Genomic DNA, 21,204 nt, shown 5'->3' on the forward strand with positions numbered 1-21,204 from the left:
CGTATTAAATAAGACCAAAAAAACAGAACATGCATTTCAGATGGTATTTCAAGTTTCCTTGAAGAAAAACTTGTGATTTATGCTTGGTGATGGCAGAGCTTAAAACTGTGCGTTCCAAAAATATTACCCTTTCAATATGCACTGAGTGCTCTTTTGAACAGAACTGGAAGGTACCTCATTTAGTTTTGGAACAGTAAAACTATTTGGACTCATCCAGCTGGTAAAGTACTTCAAATAAAAATGTGCAAAATACCCCTTAGAAAACAACACCTCAGAGCAGCAATGGTAATTATTTTCCATTTTACTTAAATTTCTATAAGCTTTTTACCATTTACTCAAATATTGAAGTCTGGTCCAGTGGTTTGACAAAAGCTCCATGTATCTTTCTGTCACTCTAGTATCTCCACCCTTTCAGTATCTGTCATAAAAACTGTGCATCACTGCCCACCTTTGTGTTTTCTTTCAGCTTCCACGTAGGCTCCAGAGTCTCAAACAAAACCCCAAGACAAGGAGCTTTGTGCTGTCTCCAGCTCACTCCCAAGCATTGCAGTATTTTCTTTGCAAGTAGCTGGGTACTAGAAAAACAATGTAAATCTTTCTTAGAGAGGCAGTGAAAGAAACCACCTCTTTCCTAGTGTGATGGCTTCCAAGAAAGCACTTCTAAACACAGACAATGGTGACAAAACCAGCGTGTTTCTAGCTGAAGCAGCCTGTCCAGCTGACTGGAGAACTGAATAACACCTCGGATCACCTGACAGCTCATAGCTTTAGCCTGCAGCCTTTTAACAGTGCGTGATGGAGAGGAACATACTAAACCCTTAAACAGTATTTAATTTTCTTTCCTTTGGCTTGGTCTGTAACACCATTCACATTTATTCAAAACAGTCAAATTTATCAATTGGATACCATATGCCATATTGCTGTACCTCTTCCAAAGGCAACTGAAACTTCCAAATGCAACGATCAATCTGACAACTTCAACACTGCCTCAGAAGAGCATGCAAGAGCCTTATGGACATGGCCACAGCAGTACACAAACAGGTCCTGTTTATTTTCTGCTACGACTGAAGAAAGACCTTCATGTCTAAAATTGGCATTGGAGAGTACCAATGGTGTGTTGTGCCAATTTCCAGAGACAAAGAAATCATACTGAAAAATGTGGGAATTACTTTAAGCTGGCAGAGAGATAAGATAGCTGTTCTGGAAATCCTCAGAGAAGAACAGAGGTGTAATAGCAAGAGCACTGTCACATGTAGGACCATCTAGTTCTTCAACACTCTTGGTGCTAACAGAAAAAAAAAAATGCAGTTTCAAGAACATGCAGGTCTTTGGGGGTCATTGTCTTCCTCCATTCTCTTAATGTTAGAGGAAGGGACTTGAACCACCAGTATTTGGTTTGCAGCAAGGAACCAACACAGGAATTTAAGAACAGGTTGAAGTCTGTGGGCAGCAGTTGCCTCAAATAATTATGTGGTGTCTTCCCATGAGCCCCAGGCACTGGTCCTGGCTTAGTTATTGAGCTTTCAATAACCTGCCCCATTATCTCTTGTATCCTCCTGAATCCAAGAGAGTGACCCTGCCGTGTTCTACTGGGAAATTTACCAACAAAAAAATAACAGCTCCTGTTTGCTGGCCCAACAAATACACAACTTAAATGGCATTACTGATCTGTGGTCAGAACTGCAAGACAGCAATTCCAGGCAGTCTTACATCTTCCTTTCTCTAACAGCCAGTTTAAAATAGACATTGTTAAAACCTGAGTGCAGTGTTTCCACCTCATTACTGATGTTGCAGAAAGAACAGGAGAAATTTTCATGAATCTTTTCATGTTAGCAGTCTGCGGGGCTTTTGGAAGGTGCTTAGATTGGATCTCCACAAGTAGACAGAAACAAATGCATACATTGCAATTTGGAAGAAAACACGAGATCACTTTTCTGGCACCACAGGCTGCTTGGCAGAGCTAAGAGAAGAACCCAAGAACTCCCAACAGTTCCCTCACTTATCCTCTACGCAAGAGCAGCTGCCTCCTATGTAGATACAAAACAACAACAGATCATGCAAAACACAGTGTGACCATCACAAAAGTGGCAGCCAGAGCCGTTCTCCGAGATGGTCCCTGTCTGAGCACATCCTTCAGGAGAGCAAAGAATACTGGTTTCAGTTTTTCTAGCAGGGACATAGCTACACAGAATTGTGTTAGGTAGTAGTGTCCAAGCAGTAACATATAATGATCCTCATCTTTTCAGCAGCACTTTTCCTCCAAAAGAGAGTCCTCACCTGTGGCCTGAATGTTATTTATTAGAAGGGTAACGTTATGCCACATATTTGGGTCTGCTAAAATGCAAATAGTTTACTTGCCCTTGGCTTGCCAAGTAATTCTGATCAGTCTGTATCATTTCTTTCATAATGCACAAGTCTGATCTCCCTTCCGTACCCATTTAATTTGCAGCCTTTGTTAGAAGTAGATTTTGTTTCTTTTCAACCTATTAAAAAGGCTAAGTAAAGCAACGCCAAGACTGGTTGCTGGAAGATCCTGATGGAAATACACTCAATTAAGCACCATTTAAAATTACATTGAGACCTATGAGTTAGCCACATTTTAATCCATTTAATGTGTGCCGTGTTGATTTTTGTATTGTTGTGGTTTTCAGTCAAAATATTATGCAGTACCAGTCAAATGCCTTACACAGTCCAAGTATTTATGACAACAATATTACCTGTGTCAACCAGGCCTGTCACTTCAAACAAACATACCAAGTTTAAAGATTTATACTTATCTGCTCTGAATTCACATATCCACAGCAAAAGTAACAAATAATGGCCAGGCTCCTTACAGAGGAAGGCACACCATTCAGCTTAAATGGACTCTTTTTTAATTCACTCATTTAGAGGCAATTGTCATTACGTTCTTGGGGGGGCAGGGGAGGGAAACGCCAATGCACCACATTGTTTTCACTAGCCTGGAAGAGAAAACACTTATATATATATAGATATATAGGTATGTATATATATATACACACACTTTATGCATGTATATATATATATGTGTGTGTGTGTATATATGTATATATACACGCTAGTGTATATATACACAGAATATACATATATGAATATACAGAATATATGCACACACACTTTGCTCAGATTTGTTTACAAAATATGTAGCATTTTTATACCATCCAATAAGAGGTACATGGTTTTAAACAAATCTTATAGAAATGACATGTTATTGGAAATTTACACGTAAAAAAATCCAGCACAAAAAAATCCAAAAGCTAAAACAAGATTTTGCTACTAATCAGTGCTTCTATCACCCTTCAAGAAAAGAGAAACACAGTTATTTATATGTGATGTAAAGGCAACATTGAGGGGTTTTTTTGCTTTTTTAAATTAACCACCAAATTTAACCCCCTAAAATTACAAAGAATTGAAGTCCATTTACAGATCAAGTGCAGTAAACTAAATGTTCCTTCAGCACAAAGCAGCACTAGAGAAAATAACTGGGAGAGGGAAAGTGGAGGCCAACTGGCTTAGCTAGGGAGGCAGCAGGTGGCTTCTGCAGTGGCCACACAGGTCAGAGTCTCCATCCTGAAGCAGAGACAGAACTGAAGACTTTATTTAAATAATGGTCACACAGAGCTGATGTTCAGGCCTTTGCCTAGCTTCTTTCAGCAGTATGACAAGTGATTTATGTATTTTTATAACTGTATCCAATGGGCTGGTTTTGCTTTTGCAGTGGCTTATCACTGAGAGGAGTCATGAGGATCTTGCAGACAGTTCTGCCACTAACATTTACCACAGGTCCACGACGCTGCAGTTGGCAGTGGCGATTTTGAAATGTTTACATTGGACAAATGTGTGTTCCAAGCATCCAAAATGGCTTGAAAGAACATAGCCTGATGCAGGGGGGAGCGGACGGCCTAGGGAATCCATTGCATTTTTCAAAATGGAACTGCCACTTTCAATCACGTGGCATCTCCCCAGTTGTGTAAAGAGTTTGGTGTCAGTGTCAGCTGAACTCAAGTGAGGAGTGGCTGGCCTTTGCATCAGAGGTCTGTGATCCAAGCAGGTTGCGGAGCCAAGAACATGCTGCTAGCAGAAGGGCAGTCCACAGCTGCAAGTGGCAGCTGTCATGCAGTCAGCGATGCCTTACAGATGTCACCTGTAGGAACCATGCGTTCCATGCTAATTCACCTGAAGTCTCATAAACAGCAAAAGGGAAAAATGAAATGAGAGGGCCAGGTGGACCCAGGTGTAATAGTACTATCCTTTGAATGTAGTGTCACTTTAGTTGTTAAATAAGGGGCTTGACCAGGAGGACTCTATTCCATCAGGTGAGTTGGAGAGGAAGCTCTTGTCTTGTGAAAATGAAAAGGCGATCTAATGCTCCTTGTGCTAAGTTTTACAAATTAAGATTTCTGTGTTCGGAAGGTAATTTTTCAGAAGACAAATCTGTTCAAGTCACGCTGTGTAAAAATGTGAAGAGGCAGACAGGAGTTTTTCAGCCATAACTATAATAACAAGGACCAGACTCTGGAGGATGAAGTCAGAAAGGACTTGATTTTTAAGGAAGGCCCGGCTGGATCATACTGTGCTGGCAAGCAGAAGTGAGGGCAATTTCTCCATTCTAGAAGCTGTTTTGGAAACTCGTTTCTGGGGAGGTGATAAGAGTGACCTATTCACAGGTTCTTTTTTTGTGGATGGAGAGGAAAAACTGGGAAGGTATACAAATCTCCACAGTGGTCTGCAATCCAACTTGGGAGCTCAGTGTTGAGACGGGATGGGGCCAGATGTGTTCAATATTCTTAAGAACCACAAAACATGTCCATTGCAGCCTGTTGTTGCACGGGATAGAGAACTTACTCCATTATTTGTAACATGTTCCTCATGCCAATAACCCCAGGTGGCACATACAGCAAAGTAGATACGCTGCATGTGAAGGTTTAATTCATCTCTCGCCGCTATCCAAAGAGGCATCCAGGGGAGAACATGGGGGATGAATTCAGCTACGTTCTCAGAAAGGCTGAACATCTCCCTGGACTGCAGGCACATACTGCAGCAATTAAAAGAGAAAAGCAGACAGCCTTCTCTTGGATGCCAGGAGCGTGGGGGCTAGTGGATGAGGGACTATTTTCCCGTAACAGGAACAGGGAATATCTCAAAGTATAGAAAGGTGCCTCAACTCCACGAAGATGACAGTGGAGAGATTCAGAATCTAGAGGAGAAGGGTGATTCTGGTGACCCCTTGCCAAGGAGGGGGCATCCTGCCATGGAGAGCCAAAAGTTTTCCAGACGTATGTAAGAGCATGTGCACGAGGCAAGCGAATGAGCGCAAACAGGGTTATGGAAAACATTGAGAGAATCACTCCACGGGTGGCTTGTGGCTCGACAACAGGATTGGCTAGGTAGAGGAGCACACAGCACAAGGGCACCTCAAAGCTGGAAGCCTTCCATGGGAGCCTCACACTGCTGGAAGATGTACTGTTGCTGGTTGATGTCCACTTGTGGGGCAATGCTGCTGTCTTCGTCCTCTGTTCCAAAGTAGTGCTCAATCAGATCAAAGGCCTTCTGATAAATCTCTTGATTCTCATGGCTCTGCAAAAATTCAATCTTGTCCAGGCCTGCAAAGAAAAGAAGTACATAAAAGTTATAGCTCAGTGAAAGCATATGACCATGACAGTTTTCAGTCTGCTGTGAACATTTACATTTGATGACAACTGTCTCCAACCTTTGGAAAGAACAGGCCCCCTTACGTACTCTCCACAACCAAGGAAAAACAGGTTGAACTACAGAGTTCCCTGTAACTGTGTTATGTGTTTTGTACTCTCTGTCTGCCTCTACCCTTTCACCCAAAAATTAAATCCACAGGCTTGAATGGGTAAAGACGAACAAGGCCTCAAACTCAAAGACTTTTTCTGAAAAGACTTTTAGGACCAAATTTCCTGAAAGTGTGTTCCCAGTGCTTTCCTTACGAGGACCATTACTACAGAATCACTCAAGAGCAAGTTGAAAGAGACTTCTGATAATCATCCAGTCCAACCTGCAACCCAGCCCAGGAGAACTAACCAACACCAGATTAGGTCTGCTGCGTCTAGATGGGTATTCAAAACTTCCAAGGATGGAGACTCCATTATCTAATCTCTATCCTATATATAATACAATGCAGTTAAACTCGGGCAACCAGTTTTTGGGCAGGCATTAAGCAAATGGGCAAATTCAGGCCTTGTAGTCAGATACAAAGGAAAATAATACAGCAAGGAATGCTGCTATAACAAAATCCAAGCCATTTTAGTAAATCTCTAATATTGGGAACTGTACTAGCTTTCTTGTCTACTCCTTTTACTATGTATGAAGACTAGAGTACACACTTCTCTGATACTATATACACATTCCTGAAACACTGATATGAAAAGGGAAGTTGAAACCTAGCAGCAGGCAAGAAAAAATCCTATTCTGATATAACTGTTCCCAGGAAGTCAAGGTAACCATGAAGGGAACCAAGGTTCAAGAAACCATGTTCAGTGATGCTATCTTCTTCTATACTGCTCTCGATACCCATTTTTATTTTTCTCAATAAGAACTTAAGAGCAGCAGTAGCTCAGAACTGAGATGAAATCACACTGGTACATGCCAGAACCTTAGCATAGCAGAGGCAAACAAGGAATTTGCAGCTGCTGCCATAATTCTGCAGGGCAGCAGAAAGGGATGGGGGAAAGGTTTGAAACCTGAGCAACAGAGCACTGCACCTGAGCTTTTATCTGAAATGACTGAATGACTCCCAGAAGGCTTTCTCAGGGACAAAAGAAATCAATAACAGAAAATCTACACACACTGTTTTCAGTCTACACACAGTCAAAGATAATGTAAAAAAAACGGAGTACACTGAAGACTTATCAAAGAACAGGTTATTTTCAGATAACAGTGATAAGGTAATTAATAGAATTGGATCTACTGAAACTCTAATTGGGATCATGATCTTGGCTTTATGGCCTGACTTGCTTAGGTGTTTTGCTCATACCATACGCTTCTTCAATAAGAGCGCAGTAAGGATTAATGCCAGTGCCGCTGCGTTTGGATTCCTGCTCTCCAAGCCTCAGGATATTCTCCAGCCCGTTCAGTGCTACTTGCACAATCTTTGAGTCCATTACTGTAAGGAGGTCGCAGAGTGGTCTGATGCATCCCAGTTCTACTAAATACCTGAAAAACACCGTATGGAACCCAGTTAATTGTCTGCAAAACTGTAATTGGTGTAGCCATTTAAGTACTTAGCATGAAGGTCTAAGAACCAAAGCAATCAGATAAAATATCAACTTGACTGGAGAAACCAAAATTACAGACATCTAGCTGTGTCTAGTCAATTCTGCTGAAACAAACAAAATAACTTTAAAATACCTTCTCTGAACCCTCATTTATATAGCTATGAAATGATGACTTATTTTTTGTACCATAAATTTATATTTATATAAACAGCAACTATGTTAAAAGTTAATATGGTTATAAAGTTATTTTATTTTATGCAAAATTGCATATAAGGATAATGTACCAGTTTAAGTTAAACAGGAAAAGCAATACACATGATGCCCCTGTCTGAGGTGCCAAACTATTCCTCTCCAGACTGCTAATGCACTTACACTCTACAACAACCACTTAGAAGTTAGTTTAAAAGTTGCATTTAGTTTTTTCATGTAAGAGAAATGGTTCAATTATTTAAATAAGCATTACAACTAAAATACTTTTGTGATTTCTCCCTAAAGGAATGAAAGGCTCATTCACAACAAGGACATGGTCTCTCTGGATACAACACTGAAACCATACAGAAAGGTTTTCCAGTTTCTAGGTTGATAGTTTGTTTTCTTGCACAAACATCAATTCACATGTTGCATTGCAACATTTTAACAATTTCTTACTTGATCTGTTCAGCAGAGCCTCCAGATGTTGCATTTGTGATTGCCCAAGCTGCTTCTTTCCTTGTCCGAAACTCAGCCGTTTGCAAAATATTTATAAGAGCTGGGAAGATATGGGCATCTATGACTGTCTGCAAAAACAAATGACACGTCAGGGTTATAATAAAAATTAGAAATAACTTTCTTGTCCTGAGCTAGTTAATGTCTATGCTCAGCACAACACACTAAACAATGAAATGTCACTTTATCAAGGGGCAAAACCGATAAATCAGTTTTCAGCTTTACATTCAAAATCCTAGTTATTGCCATGGCTTGTGCTCATCCCAAAAGAATTCAAAACACATTCAGACTGAAGTGACTGGCATATCTAAGGAGTTACTTAATCAAATCCTGACAGCAAAACAATGCCGTACTTCCCTTATTTTTCCAGGTAGTGAACCAGTCAGCTATTAAGTCAGTAAACCATTAAGGCATTAAGATCCCCTAAACTTCATATTCCTGTGTGCCATACTACATTTCCACTGGGCAAGACAACGAAGCAAAGAGAACACAAAGCAGCAGATGGTTCAGCAATAGGGGAGGTTAGGATTACATTTTTAAACTACCACTTTACATTTGTAACTCATCACAGAACTGATAAAGGAAAATTCAAAGAAAGCCAAAAAGATCCTTTTCACAGAGCTCTGTAGAAGAAAACTAACAGATTAAACATAGCAAAAAGCTGTAGTCAATTCACAGTGTGAATGGCTACCTGGTGAAAATAAGACAACTGTTTGATATTTCTTTTATCCTTGCTGTTTGTTTGGACATCCATACTGAATCTGCTTGGCAAATCCACACTGCCTACAGTTGTATCAACAGTGCCATGAATACTGTCTCCTTTGCCAAAAAATCCACACTTCTCGTACAGAAATCTAGAGTCCCCAAGGAAAACCACTTATACTTCCGTCATGCCACGTTGTATTACACTTGTACACTGCTGAGAATATTTGAAAAATTGTCCTTAACTGAAATTTTAGAACACGAATGCTGGAAGTGCTAGGTCACAAACAGGAGTCAGCTATTTTAAAACAAAACAAAACACAACCTAAAAAGATAAAAGAAAGTATCTTTAAAAATGCTTTTTGCCCCTGACATATTTTACTGCAAAAGAACCCACTTAATTTTTAAAAAGATACCAAAGCAACACACTGTAAGGGTACTTGAACACAAGAGCACCTGCTTCATTAAGGTTAATCAGATCAAGAGCCTTATCAAAGGGAGATACAAGTAACAAGAAAGTAATAAATAAAACGCACAGTGATACACACGTGACAGAAGAGGGTTAAGAGAAACAATCACAAAGAAGGAAAGGCTCCAGTCACTAATTAACGGGTCATTAAGAACCTATAGGCAGAGAGCCAGCCCGGACTTCAGAAAAGATTTTTCTGATGACAGGGACAGGTGAAACTGCAAAACTCAGTAACGAATCTTTTTGTGATTGTTTTACCATGTAACCCCCCCTCTCTAGCCCCTTGAACGCTGTAAGGATTAGGTGCTCGCAAATGATATTGGCATGACTGAATTTGGACCAGGAACTAGATGAGATCACAGGAGAAACCTGTATCTTTGGGGCCAGCAACTGGAGTGGGTGGGTGTTTCAGCATCAGTAGCTGGAGGGGCCAAGAACCAAGGTCCTAGAAAACATGAATTCAGGGCCAGCAACTGGTGTCAAAAGTTGGATGAAGGGGCCCCTAAAACTGGAGCAGGTGAGGGCCCCATGGGCATCAGCCACTGGGGCAGGATCATAGTCCACAGGGCCCCTTGTGCCTGGATGCCAGCGACTGGGGGACTGAAGTTAAGTGAAGATCTCAGCACCTCAGCTGGAATGGGACTGCAGGTCACAGGACCCATGGGCTTGGGCACCAGCTCTGTGTGATGAGGGAATTTACATAATCCCAAAACATGGTGGTGGGTGTGGAGGATCACAATTTAGTTAATTTGCTGGCAAACTGACTAGGCAGAACAAGTGGGAGGCCAGGATCTCAGGCATGGACAGGGGTCTGCAAGCATGTGCATCTGTTTGCTAGTGAGAATCAAGCTGAACAAGCCAGTGAGTAGAACCCAAGCACAGTGAGTGAAGACAGCTCATGATCCAGCCATGGACAGCAGCTGAGTAGAGAGCCCACAATGACCATCAAGAGATCTGTGACTGTGTGTGTGTGCTTGTGGATCTAGAGAGTGTTTTTTCACTAGTAAACTTCAGTCCTCATCAGACAGACAGGAAAAAGAGGACTTGTCAGTCTACATTTCGTTTTATGTGAGTCCAGAGAGCGCTACACAAGGGTGTTGTTAAGAAGCTCTTAAAAGAACAATGTGTTAAGGGACATCAAATACTCTCTACTGAAAGATCTTGATATAGATCTAGGATAGGATACTTGAGGACATTAGTTTTTACTACTGTGGCAAAGAATAAGTAAAAAACATCCCATTAGCGCTTCTTAAATCTTCTCCCCAAAACAAAACTTTCATAGGAGATTTATTTCCTTAGAAAGTGTCTTCTTAAAATCAACTTCTTTAGTAACTACTAAAACCAGACTTTGTTACGTGATAGCACAGAACTAAATCAGCACATCTTATCTGACAGGCAGTAACATGCTTTGAACCTTCTTACTGCCAAAAAAAAAAGTTACCTTGAAATGTTTCAACTTAAACTGGTAAAATACTACAAGAAATTCAGAATAAAGGGAACTAGCAACAGGAGGACAGTTAAGTAGGAGAAACGTAAAAGATTCTTATTGTTTTTCTTCTGGCTCAATCAATTTTAAACTGTTTCAGTGCTTCAGTCAGTAAAATTACTCTTCTTAAGAGCAGAGAAATGTGCACTTGAATGTTTTCAGAAAGAACTGAATCCAGATCTCGCATCTCTTGGGTGAGTGCTCTTATTTCCATTTATTTCTATTTCTTACTCTATTGTATAAAAGGCTACGGGCACCCTGTTTACTTTCTGCTCAACAATGATGTCGGCTATCTTTACCCAAGCAGAACAGGTTAAAGTACAACGATGAGTCACAGCCTTTCATAAGTGAGAGTGGCTAGAGAGAGAAGCAGGTTATCAGTCACTATATTTTTATGTTTCCTACTGCTTGACATGCATTGTAAGTGCTGTCACCACCTCACCCTAGCATGAGTCTCAGTTAAAGGTATTTAACTGTCCCTCTGTAATACAGCAAAGCTTTTCAACTAGCAGTCTCTCAACAGTTGAAACTTTCAGAGTTCAACTTTAAGGAAAAAAAATTAACTAGGTCAGAAAATGGTTTGCTTTAACCTTAATATCTTTACTAGATTTCAGAAGTCAGTTAAGCTCAGCAAGGGTGGTAACAATAACACATTAATACAGAGAAAGTGCTAGCAGCATCTATGACTTACACCCTCTGTCCTGTAGCCCTGCCCACAGCAGTTACTCTGGAAAGCATATTAGAATGCCCAAGGATTCCTATCTCTATGATATTTTATGTGGGAACAACAGTTACTGTGGAAACAGGTCATGTTTCCCTTTCAGTTAAATTTCTTTTAAGTGATAAAATAGTAAATGCTGAAACAGAATTTGGGTTTGCTTTTTCTTTCTTTTTTTCTTGAAGAAAAGCAAACCTCAGGCAGAGCAAAACTCTAAAAGACTGTGACAGGATGAAGTAGTTAAAACTTCTGAGGATTTAGAATGGCTTAATTCAAATTACTTCACTTTTTTACCATTCCCATACTGCATGTGCCTGACATGTGGAAGTATGCTGAAGACTAAAGTAATGCAGTGCATACAAAGTGCTCAAGATAAGCATAGCTTTTAAACAAAACGAACACAATTCCAGGATTTCAGTTCAATAAGAAGTTTAAAAACTGAAAGGAAATAAAAAGGTTTTAGGCTGCTACTACTAGGCACAGAGGTGGTATTTACAAAATACAACAAAAATCTCTTGTCTGCACAATAGGTAATCCAACACCCATCCTCTGATACATTAAACTAACATTGAAGTTTTTGCCCAGCTGCATCCAATGGTATTTGCCGGAACGGAACGGAACAGAACCCAATCTGGAGTTTTAACTGTAAGTCTTTTGGAAAACTAAAATTCAATTTTAATTGAAACATGAATTTTCAAATTTAATTTGAACTGATTTGTAATGCTCAGTCCTTCAGCAAATCTGTCCTCACTTTCAAAGTGTCAACTTTTTTATGTTTATTTGGGGTGTGGGTTTGTCATTTGGGGTTTTTTTAATAGTTGGTATCCCTGTGCTGCAGTCCTCCAAGAAGGTTGCCTGTCTTTTGGAAACATTCTATCCATCTTATTTTAATCAAGCTTCTTCACTTTACAGTATTTGATTTTTAAAGAGTGAAGCTAGATGAAAAATGCATTTTCAGAGTTTTATTACACCTGCATGGATGTTTAATCTAAATATATTGTAATCACTGTTAGGAAGGTCTTCAGCAGCAGTATATTAAATTAGTATTTTGAGCTGGTAGTACCATGTGAATTTGCTTCTCCCTCTTTGGGTTCCCACAACTAAATCACTTAAGATATGCAAAAACACACATACACATCTAGTGTGCACATGTGGGCACCATGTCTACATATGATTCATCACATAAATGTGAAGGCAAACAAGTTTTATACCGTGACCGTTTCCCTGCTCCTGCGAGGGAGCTCCTCTCTCATTACCTTTAACAAATCAAGATTACAGTCACCAGACAGCTGGCAGCTGCAAATACAGCCCTACTGCTCCTCCTGGCTGGAAATTATAGTTCATAGAGGCTGCTCAGTTACTTCTATTTGAGTTACCTTGTTTATTGATTCAATTTACAACTGCTTTATAAATAACATAGCAAATATTTGTAAGCCAAAACTATGTAACATGGTGGCATGAGTACAAAACCAACTGGCACCTGAGAGCCAGAAAGGAAGCCCTTCAGATCTCAGTTCTAATGAACTTTTATGTTGTTGACACAGATACCTAAGCCTGTACACTCCAAACTGTGTATAAAGCAAGCTTCTAGACAGTTTACACAAGGCTGCTACTGCTGTCAGGAAGAACCTGCACTACAATGAACAGCTGTCTCCTGCTTTTAGGGTCAGTCCTAAAAAAAAAAACAAACAGCAAAACCAAAACAGATAAACAACCCAAAACAAACGAATCAACCAAACTCCCAAAGGCAATATATACCACTGACTGTTATGGTTTTCAGGTAGAATAAAGGAATTAAAGGTATTCTAGCTCTGCTGCCCTCAGTGTGGTGTGAGGTACGGAATTCACCACACGCAGAAGTCTGAAAACAGATTTTGTACTTAAACACAAAGTTAAACCTGAAAGAGATTAATCTTTGACTTTCACTAGTCCACAAACCAATATGACCTTGTCAGTAAGGCCATATTTTGCTCTTAATTAAGATACTTTTGAAGTCCTACTACCATAAACAGCATGTGAAGATTTTTAGATCACCTATGCAAACTATGATAAACCAAACACACTTTATATTTAAGGGAATTGGATGCCTGTGTAAACTCTGTGTGAATCGTGTCATTCCTTTTGAAGAAGAGCCTCTGACAATTCTGAGCTTCTACCTTTATCACATTCTGTAAAAATGTGTTTCATTCCAGTGTTTTTAAAACTGACCAGGCAATGTATCATTTGCTACATTTGCCCATGTCGCTCTTCAGCAAGGATAGGAAACCCTAAAAGAGGAAAAATACGGCACAGATCCTGTTGCTACCATGATGAGCCATGCTCCATACTCCCACTTCCAGATGTTCTTGTGAAAATTTAAGGTATATTAGAAAAGAAGTGATAAGTTTCTTAACCTGTCAAGAGAAGAGAACTCCTATGATGTCTTCACTGTCAGACATGGAAGATTGTGTCTGATGTACTGCCTTTCATAGCTTTTCAACGGGTTGCGAAGTTAAGACAGATCATTTTCTGAGGTATGTGATAGCCTTTCATACCCTTCAGAAGGGTCCACAGTCAGGATTAAGCTTCAGTTGTGCAGTTCTCCTTCTGACTCCCAGGAAGATGTAGTTCCCCTTCTCCCTGACTGGGGAAGCTATCCACTGAAGTACAGCAAAGCTGTATACAAACTAGGAAATTAACAAACAAAAACTATACTTAGTGACAATCATGACTGCATCAGGATATACACATCCACCCCAAACTTAAAAGCACAGAAATAAAGAGGGGAAAGACTGCTGTATTCCACCACGCTTTTCAGTTGCCTAGGTACTGTTGATAACACACTCTGAAAGGCTTTCACATCCACCTTTGGTGGGGAAATAAACCCAAACCTTCTGTGCTTTAGTAAGAGCTACCAAAAAAAGTTCAGCACGCACATTAACACATCTCATGCATGTTAGTTTACATTGCCTTAATGCTACAAAGAGTTTACTTGATTGTGTTGGAGTGCAAATCTAACAGTGAAGGCTGCTGCCTTATCTTACAGGAATGGCAGTGAAAGCCTTTGGAGTGTGCTACCAAACAGCATTGTAGGCAGTATGGAAGTGGAGATGAATATAGAAGTCCTTCCCTCTAACTTTATATTTCTATACTTTACAGTGGGTGGATGGAGGGAATGTAACCCAATGCAATCTTAAACAACACTAAATATAGCTCTGTCTGTTAATACTGATTAGGTAAAATACCTATTAGATTTACCAAATATTTTATTCTCTTCTTTGTGTGAAGAAGGGATCGCTAGATTATGGCTTGAGCACTACCCAAAGATTCCATAGTATTCTAACATCTCGACTGATCTGGAGCAACAACCCACTAGTCAGATCAGCTGGTAACTTGCAATAATGTGGTTTATTATGCCAGGCAGACATGAAAAAAAACTATCATGTGCTCAAATTGTTCTTTCTGATTTCTGGCTAAAGACTGTGCATGTTCAAGATCCAATCTGTATCACAGAGACTGGAATAGGTCTGGCTCCAGTCAACGACCTCCAGTAGGAACTGTTGAGCAATTTGGAGGGACTGGAGAGAAAGGAAAATAAATTATTTACATTAGAGCTGCATCTAGTATTTTAGAATTTCTTACGTAAGGAAGACCAATTCTCAAGAAAAATGTTTTAATTCATCACAATGTGAAATTAACTTAGAGAAAGAAAAAAAAAACCTATCAACTCACAGACGAAACAGGTTCACCCATGAACTTAGTTAAGTCAGATATGGTTCCCAGATGGGAATTATCCTTTATCCTCACAGCTATTAAAAACAGACTCTGCTTTTATTCTCCATTTTAGTATATGACCGTTTTCAAGAAACACTTTACCAAACAGCATTTTCCAACTTCAGAAATTACTTTTTTTCAGCTCAAATGTTTACAATGATTTGACATTAAGTAGGAGTTGCCTGAAATAATACCTCAGAGGAGCTTTTTGACAAATGCAGACTGTCAGCTCTGGAGTTGAAAGGTTTCATCACACCTTGTATCTCGCACAACATTCTCTAGGTTGAGACAAGAAACTAAAGAATCAAGACCCTTTCTGGAACTTATTACACATGTGCAATGAGATTTGCCTTTAAACACAAGATAATTGGTCCAATTACACCTGCAATTGCCAATTTTACTTCCAAGAAATATTGGCTTTTAGATCAAGCGTGGTGTAAGTATTTTCTACTGTCCTTTACTTCACAATTTTCCTCCTTCTGCAGTTTCAAAAAATCTAAGCCTCGTGATGGACATGATTTGAAATCTGTCATCTTTACCAGGATAGTTATCTCCCACTCAGAATTGGAAACACTATTTTTTTAATCTCATTTTTTTAACTGTCAGTATAGATTAAATTGGATATGCACTTAAGGAAGTCAGTGTTTCACTACAAAGCATGTGAAGGCAGCTCAGTTACTCTGAATGGGGCCTGAGGGACTTTTAAATAAAACACAATTTCAGTTTTCAGAAGATGCTGCTTTTATTTTTTTCCCTGGACTTGCATAATGAATCAACATGCTTCCAACCTTGGCTGTGACATGTCCTAAGGCAGATGCTTTTAAGCTGGATTCTTTTAAATCTGCATGTATTCTAGTAATTTGACACTGGTTTCTTCCTGATGCAAGAATCCTGAGAATGAAAGCTTCTATCCACATAATCAAAATCATTTTTCTATGCAGAGTTAAGGGGCTTTTTTTGTACTTCTAAAGAGTCACTGCTAGAAATGAAGGTGCAATATTAATGGCTCATGGCATGAATTTCCCTCTCCTTACTTCCCACTTCACCTTTTCAACCCACAATGGAATTCTAATCTGCTCTCAGTAGGAAGGCAGATGATCTGTCACAAGACACACCAAAACATTTAAACACTACTAAACACACACATGTATAGACTAACAATTTTGTTCAGGTAGGTTAGGCAAATTTTGTTTTAACAAAGGAGAGATTATTTTATCCTTACTTGTTGTCAAATAAAGATGTGATAACAGTTTAGAAGACCAAGGATTACCAGGGGTATAGTTAAGACTCTTCAGCTAAAGCCTCACTTTTACATTGCCTGAGTAGTAGATACCAGGTGTAAGAACACAGTGCAAAGCAGGGCAGGCACTTACTCCTTCACTTTAAAACAGGGCAACGTGGTACAGTGAATACTTATATAGAACTCACAGAAGTAAGTACTCTATTGAAATAGCTTCTGCTGCACTAGAATTCAAGTTACCTCTAGGACTCTTCACAACTGTTATCTTCAGTGGATCAAGAATATGAAAATAGAGAGCGTGGAGTTTTGAAAAAATGCTCTAATAATAAACTTTACTTTCCACTTCCACTTTTGATACTTCTTTATGGATTGACTTGTACGGATACCTGATTTTCTCAAGCCCTTCTTAAGTTTGCAACATCCCTATACAATTTTGCATCCTGATGCAACCCTCCAACAGGCTTGGGAAAAAACACAAAGTTAAGAAAATGGCTGGACTGTTCCAGCCATCCCAGAAAATACTCTTAGACATTCCAGAAAAAGCAGAAATGGCCCTCCAGAGAGAAAATACTGTTTCTTAAGTGGTAATAGCAGGGATAAAGCAGCCCAAATATTCGTCACTGGAAGAAATGAAAAGGCAAAAACATTTTTACCTTAGTACAAGCAGTAGTAACTACCTTCTCTGTCCTGCTACTTACACAGCAATTACAATTGCTGATGAGGGAAAAAACAGTGGTACAGTTGCTGATTTTACAAAGCACTTTTTGTTAGAAATTCAGCTAATCCATGGATTAATGCACAAACCACAATAAAGGCAGAATCAAAATTCTTGGAGCTCTACCAAGGTTAGATTAAGTGACCATATCATTCTCTACATCTGACAAAAACCATGAACTTTGGTGGTAGAATCAAAACCTGTCAGAGGAAGCCAGAGCAAATACCACTGTAGGAAGTTTCCTTCCTCACAGTTCCATTTCCATCTTAGTCACATCCTTACATAGACAAGAAAGACCTACAAGAGCTTTCAACCTCCAAAAGTTTTTGCATTTTGCCTACTCATTTCCTAAGATAAGCATCACTGAAGTTAGATGAGGATTTGCTTTTATTTCCAGGCATTTCCAGAAGTTTAGCAGAGACTGAGTTATCTTCCACAAAAGTATTAACTTTATTTCCAATGCTTTCTGAGATGAAGAACTCGTTCAAGGTATTAAGGCTTTTAGGCTGTCCCTTCAGCAGCTGAATGCTTTTTGTAAGGGAGAACATAAAACCAAAAGATTCCAAGTGTCAGCTGCAAAGGGTGTAATACACTTATTCCTTAGGAAAAATAATGCAAGCCTTTTCATAATCTTGTGCAAGTTTTCTGCAGAAAGAGAAATAATTCCACCTCTTGGGTGAAGAGGGTCAACCACTTCATGCTAATTCTGATCATACAGAATGAATAACCCAGAGTCACCAGTTTTAAGACCAGCAATCATCAAACTGCCTTCCAAGGAAAAGGATAAAAGGGAAACAGGCACTCCTTGGCCACTTTTGCCAACCCATTGTGGGGCTTGGTTCACTTTCTGTGTAAACATGCATTGTTCCTGCCTGGTTACTAATGAGTGAGACAAATATTTCTTGTATCTTCTGCCATTTATTTCTATTCCTCAAGGAATAGATGTCTTCAGCTGGACTTTCATGCATCCTCTGCAATCTCTAAAAATACTCTGTATCCAGTGAGTGAGAATTGAAAAACCTGACTTCAGAAGAATTCAATTTTATTTATGTGAGACTGTTATTGAACTGCCTTTGATGGAAACACTTGTATTTATCAGAAAAAGCCTGGTTTCAAGGCCTGGGTGGATGGGGCCCTGGGCAATCTGATCCAGTGAGTGGCATCCTCAGCCATGGCAGGGGGGTTGGAACCAGATGATCTCTAAGGCCCCTTCCAACCCAAGCCTTCATGATTCTGTGATTCACTACAATCTGGTTTTTTAACACTTCTGAAAGAGAAAGGGAATGAGGCAATGTTTTTTGCATTGGGTTTGGGTGGCAAGGTTTGGGGCAGGGGCAGTACTACAGAGGGAGCTTCTTTGAGTAGCTGCCAGAAACTTCTCCTATGTCTGATAGAGCCAAAGCCAGCTGAATCCAAAATGGGCCTGCAACTGGCCAAGGCCAAAGTCATCACCAATGGTTAGTAACACCTCTGTGGTAACATATTTAAGAAGGGGAAAAAAATTATTGGGCCGAAGTAATTGCAGCCAGAGAAAAGTGAGAATACGTGAGAGAAACAACTATGCAGGCACCAAGGTCAGGGAGGAAGGTGGGGGAGGAGGTGCTCCAGGCACTGAAATTCCCCTGCAGTCCATGACGAAGATCATGATGAGGTAGACTGTTCCTCTGTAACCCATGGAGAACTCCACACCTGAGCAGGTGGATGCCTGAAGAAGGCTGTGACCCCATGGTAAGCCCACACTGGAGCAGGTTCCTGGCCGGACCTGGGGACCCGTGGAACAAGGAGCCCACATTGGAGCAGGTTTGCTCGTGAGGCTTGTGACCCTACGGGGGACCCATGCTGGAGCAGCCAGTCCTGAAAGACTGTCTCCTGTGGAAAGGGACCCACACTGGAGCATTTCATGAGGAACTGCAGCCTGTGGGATGGACTCACATTGGAGAAGTTTGTGGAGGCCTGTCTCCCACGAGAGGGACACGATGCTAGAGCAGGTGAAGGACTCCTCTCCCTGAGGAAGCAGTGGCAGAAACAACCTGTGATGAACTGACCTGCACTCCACAGGGGAGGAGGTAGAGAATCAGGAATAAAGTTAAGTCCAGGAAGGAGTGAGGTGGGGGGAAGGTGTTTTTAAGATTTGTTTTACTTCTCATTATCCTACTCTGATTTTGATTGGTAATAAATTCTATTAATTTCCCAAGTTGAGTCTGGTTTTGCCTCTGACAGTAACCAGTGAGTGATCTCTCCTTGTCCTTCTTTCAACTCATGAAACTTTCCTTGTATTTTATCTCCCCTCTCCAGCTGAGAAGGGGAGTGATAGAGCAGCTTTGGGGGATACCTGACACCCAGCCAAGCCAAACCAATATCCTTGAAAGCCAAGCAAAAAATTCCCCTATGACAGCTGTTGTTAAACAAAAGTCCACATTCAGGGAAAACAAAATGTATTGAGCTGTTTCTTCATCTAGCCAAAGAAAAAATTTTCTCTGGGGAAAAGATGTCCCATCTCTCATTTATTCCAGCTAGAGGCAAGTCCTGAGAATTCTTACTGATGGCTGATACTCAGTCCAGACTCAGAACAAAGATCTGATCTTTTGGAGGCCTTTTAGAGACTGACATAAGGGAGTGAGACATTTGCTTCTGTGTGCTATCACTTAACAAGAAAGGATTACAAAATTTGGTATAATCAGAAAGGACAAATCCCAGTGCAACATGTTAGATAGCCTCCATTATTGTTCAGTTTAATAAACAGCAATTTTAGATTCGGCTAAGCATGCCTCCCTGTATCAGAAATTATAAGAAAATATAAACAGGAATGAAGTATTTTACAATGTAGGGCTGTCTGTAAAGTTATTTGATTCTCAAAGGTTGTAGCTCATTCTTTTCATTACTTGAGAATTTCTGTATCTCAGCAATTGTTAAAAGCACAAAGCAAATTATTTAAGACAAAATTTTAGCTCCATTTTGTCATTCCCTAACATGACCATCTTCCCCCCTTATACCCGTGACTGTACATACACACAAATATGCCCTTTATACACAAAAAAGTGTACCACCTGATGTGTGCTTCTTCTAGTCTGCAAGACAAAGATTACTGACCATAGCTGAAAAGGTTACCTGGATCTGTGCTCTGTTTCCAGCTGTTATATTAGATATTGTCCAGCATGCTTCCTTTTTGATAGATTCTTTCGGGCTGCTTAGCAAGTGCAGTAAACTCTGCAGGGCTGAACAATTCAGAATTACCTGAATACAGAAGGAAAAACAAAACAAAACAAACAAACCACACCTTAGAAGAAATTTAGGATAAAGAATCACAGGAACAAGAATACAATGTCTTGAAAATCTAAAAGGCATACCCCATCAGATGATCCCAAAAAGTTTTAATAAAAATCCCAAACCACTGAACATGAACAAAACAAAAAAATAGCAAGAACTAAAAAATAGATCTTAGCAGGAAAGCTAATAAGCAAAACAACTCAGTCATTCAGGTAGAAGATCACGCCTTTATAATGATTTCAGTGTGACCTGAACACAAGAAGATAACAAGCCCATTATGACCAAACAAAAATAAGATGATGGTATTTTCCTGTATTTTTGTATACTTGTAAGCTCCAACTACTTCTGTTTTCCACATCAGCTGGCACTGTGGAGTAGCTGTTGCCAGTGTTGTGTCCAGTGACATTATGAATGGCAATTCTTATACGAAAAATTACCAAAAAATTGTAAAAAACCCACAATTTTACAGAGCAGAAAAACTGCAAGAAAATTTCTATTTCCAAAAATGAAAATTTTAAGTGCTGAAAGTACAACAGAAAATGCCCCAGAACTTGGATGTTACAAGACAGATTATTTGATTATGTCATGTGTGATAGTGAAGGGCTTTTTGACATTCTAAAAGGCCACAACAAGGTTCAAAGACTGAAAAATGAACTTTTTTTTTTTAATTAAATTCCAACTTGTTACAATTAAGCTAAAAATTGGGAAAGTCTACCAAGAAGCACAGCAGTTTTGCCTTGTGTGGCAAAAGCAGACAGCTTAGAAAGAACAGTGTGGTAGAGAATTTTATAAAAAATACTCCAGTTGAGCTGAATCATAATCAAGATTTCTGATCATGGAATCTGTGGACTGAATTCATTTGTTCTTATGTCCCTGGGCCCATACTCTTC

At 39.8% G+C, this 21,204-nt stretch overlaps 1 protein-coding gene across 6 annotated transcripts in view; it reads right to left on the reverse strand.

The window, feature by feature from the left end:
• Nucleotides 1-2,584: 2,584 nt before the first annotated feature.
• The window catches only part of KPNA1 (karyopherin subunit alpha 1), a 51,148-nt gene continuing 32,528 nt past the window's right edge, over nt 2,585-21,204 (reverse strand). For all 6 annotated transcript variants that reach the window (XM_064644581.1, XM_064644587.1, XM_064644583.1 and 3 more), the window contains exons 11-14: nt 20,156-20,281; nt 7,908-8,035; nt 7,019-7,197; nt 2,585-5,621 (exon numbers count right to left, since the gene is read on the reverse strand). In XM_064644581.1, the coding sequence (XP_064500651.1) occupies nt 5,434-5,621; nt 7,019-7,197; nt 7,908-8,035; nt 20,156-20,281 (621 nt within the window). In that variant the 3' untranslated portion in view covers nt 2,585-5,433. The remainder of the gene's footprint in view (nt 5,622-7,018; nt 7,198-7,907; nt 8,036-20,155; nt 20,282-21,204) is intronic.

Source organism: Pseudopipra pipra, chromosome 2 (assembly GCF_036250125.1).
Source record: "Pseudopipra pipra isolate bDixPip1 chromosome 2, bDixPip1.hap1, whole genome shotgun sequence".
Taxonomy (NCBI): domain Eukaryota; kingdom Metazoa; phylum Chordata; class Aves; order Passeriformes; family Pipridae; genus Pseudopipra; species Pseudopipra pipra.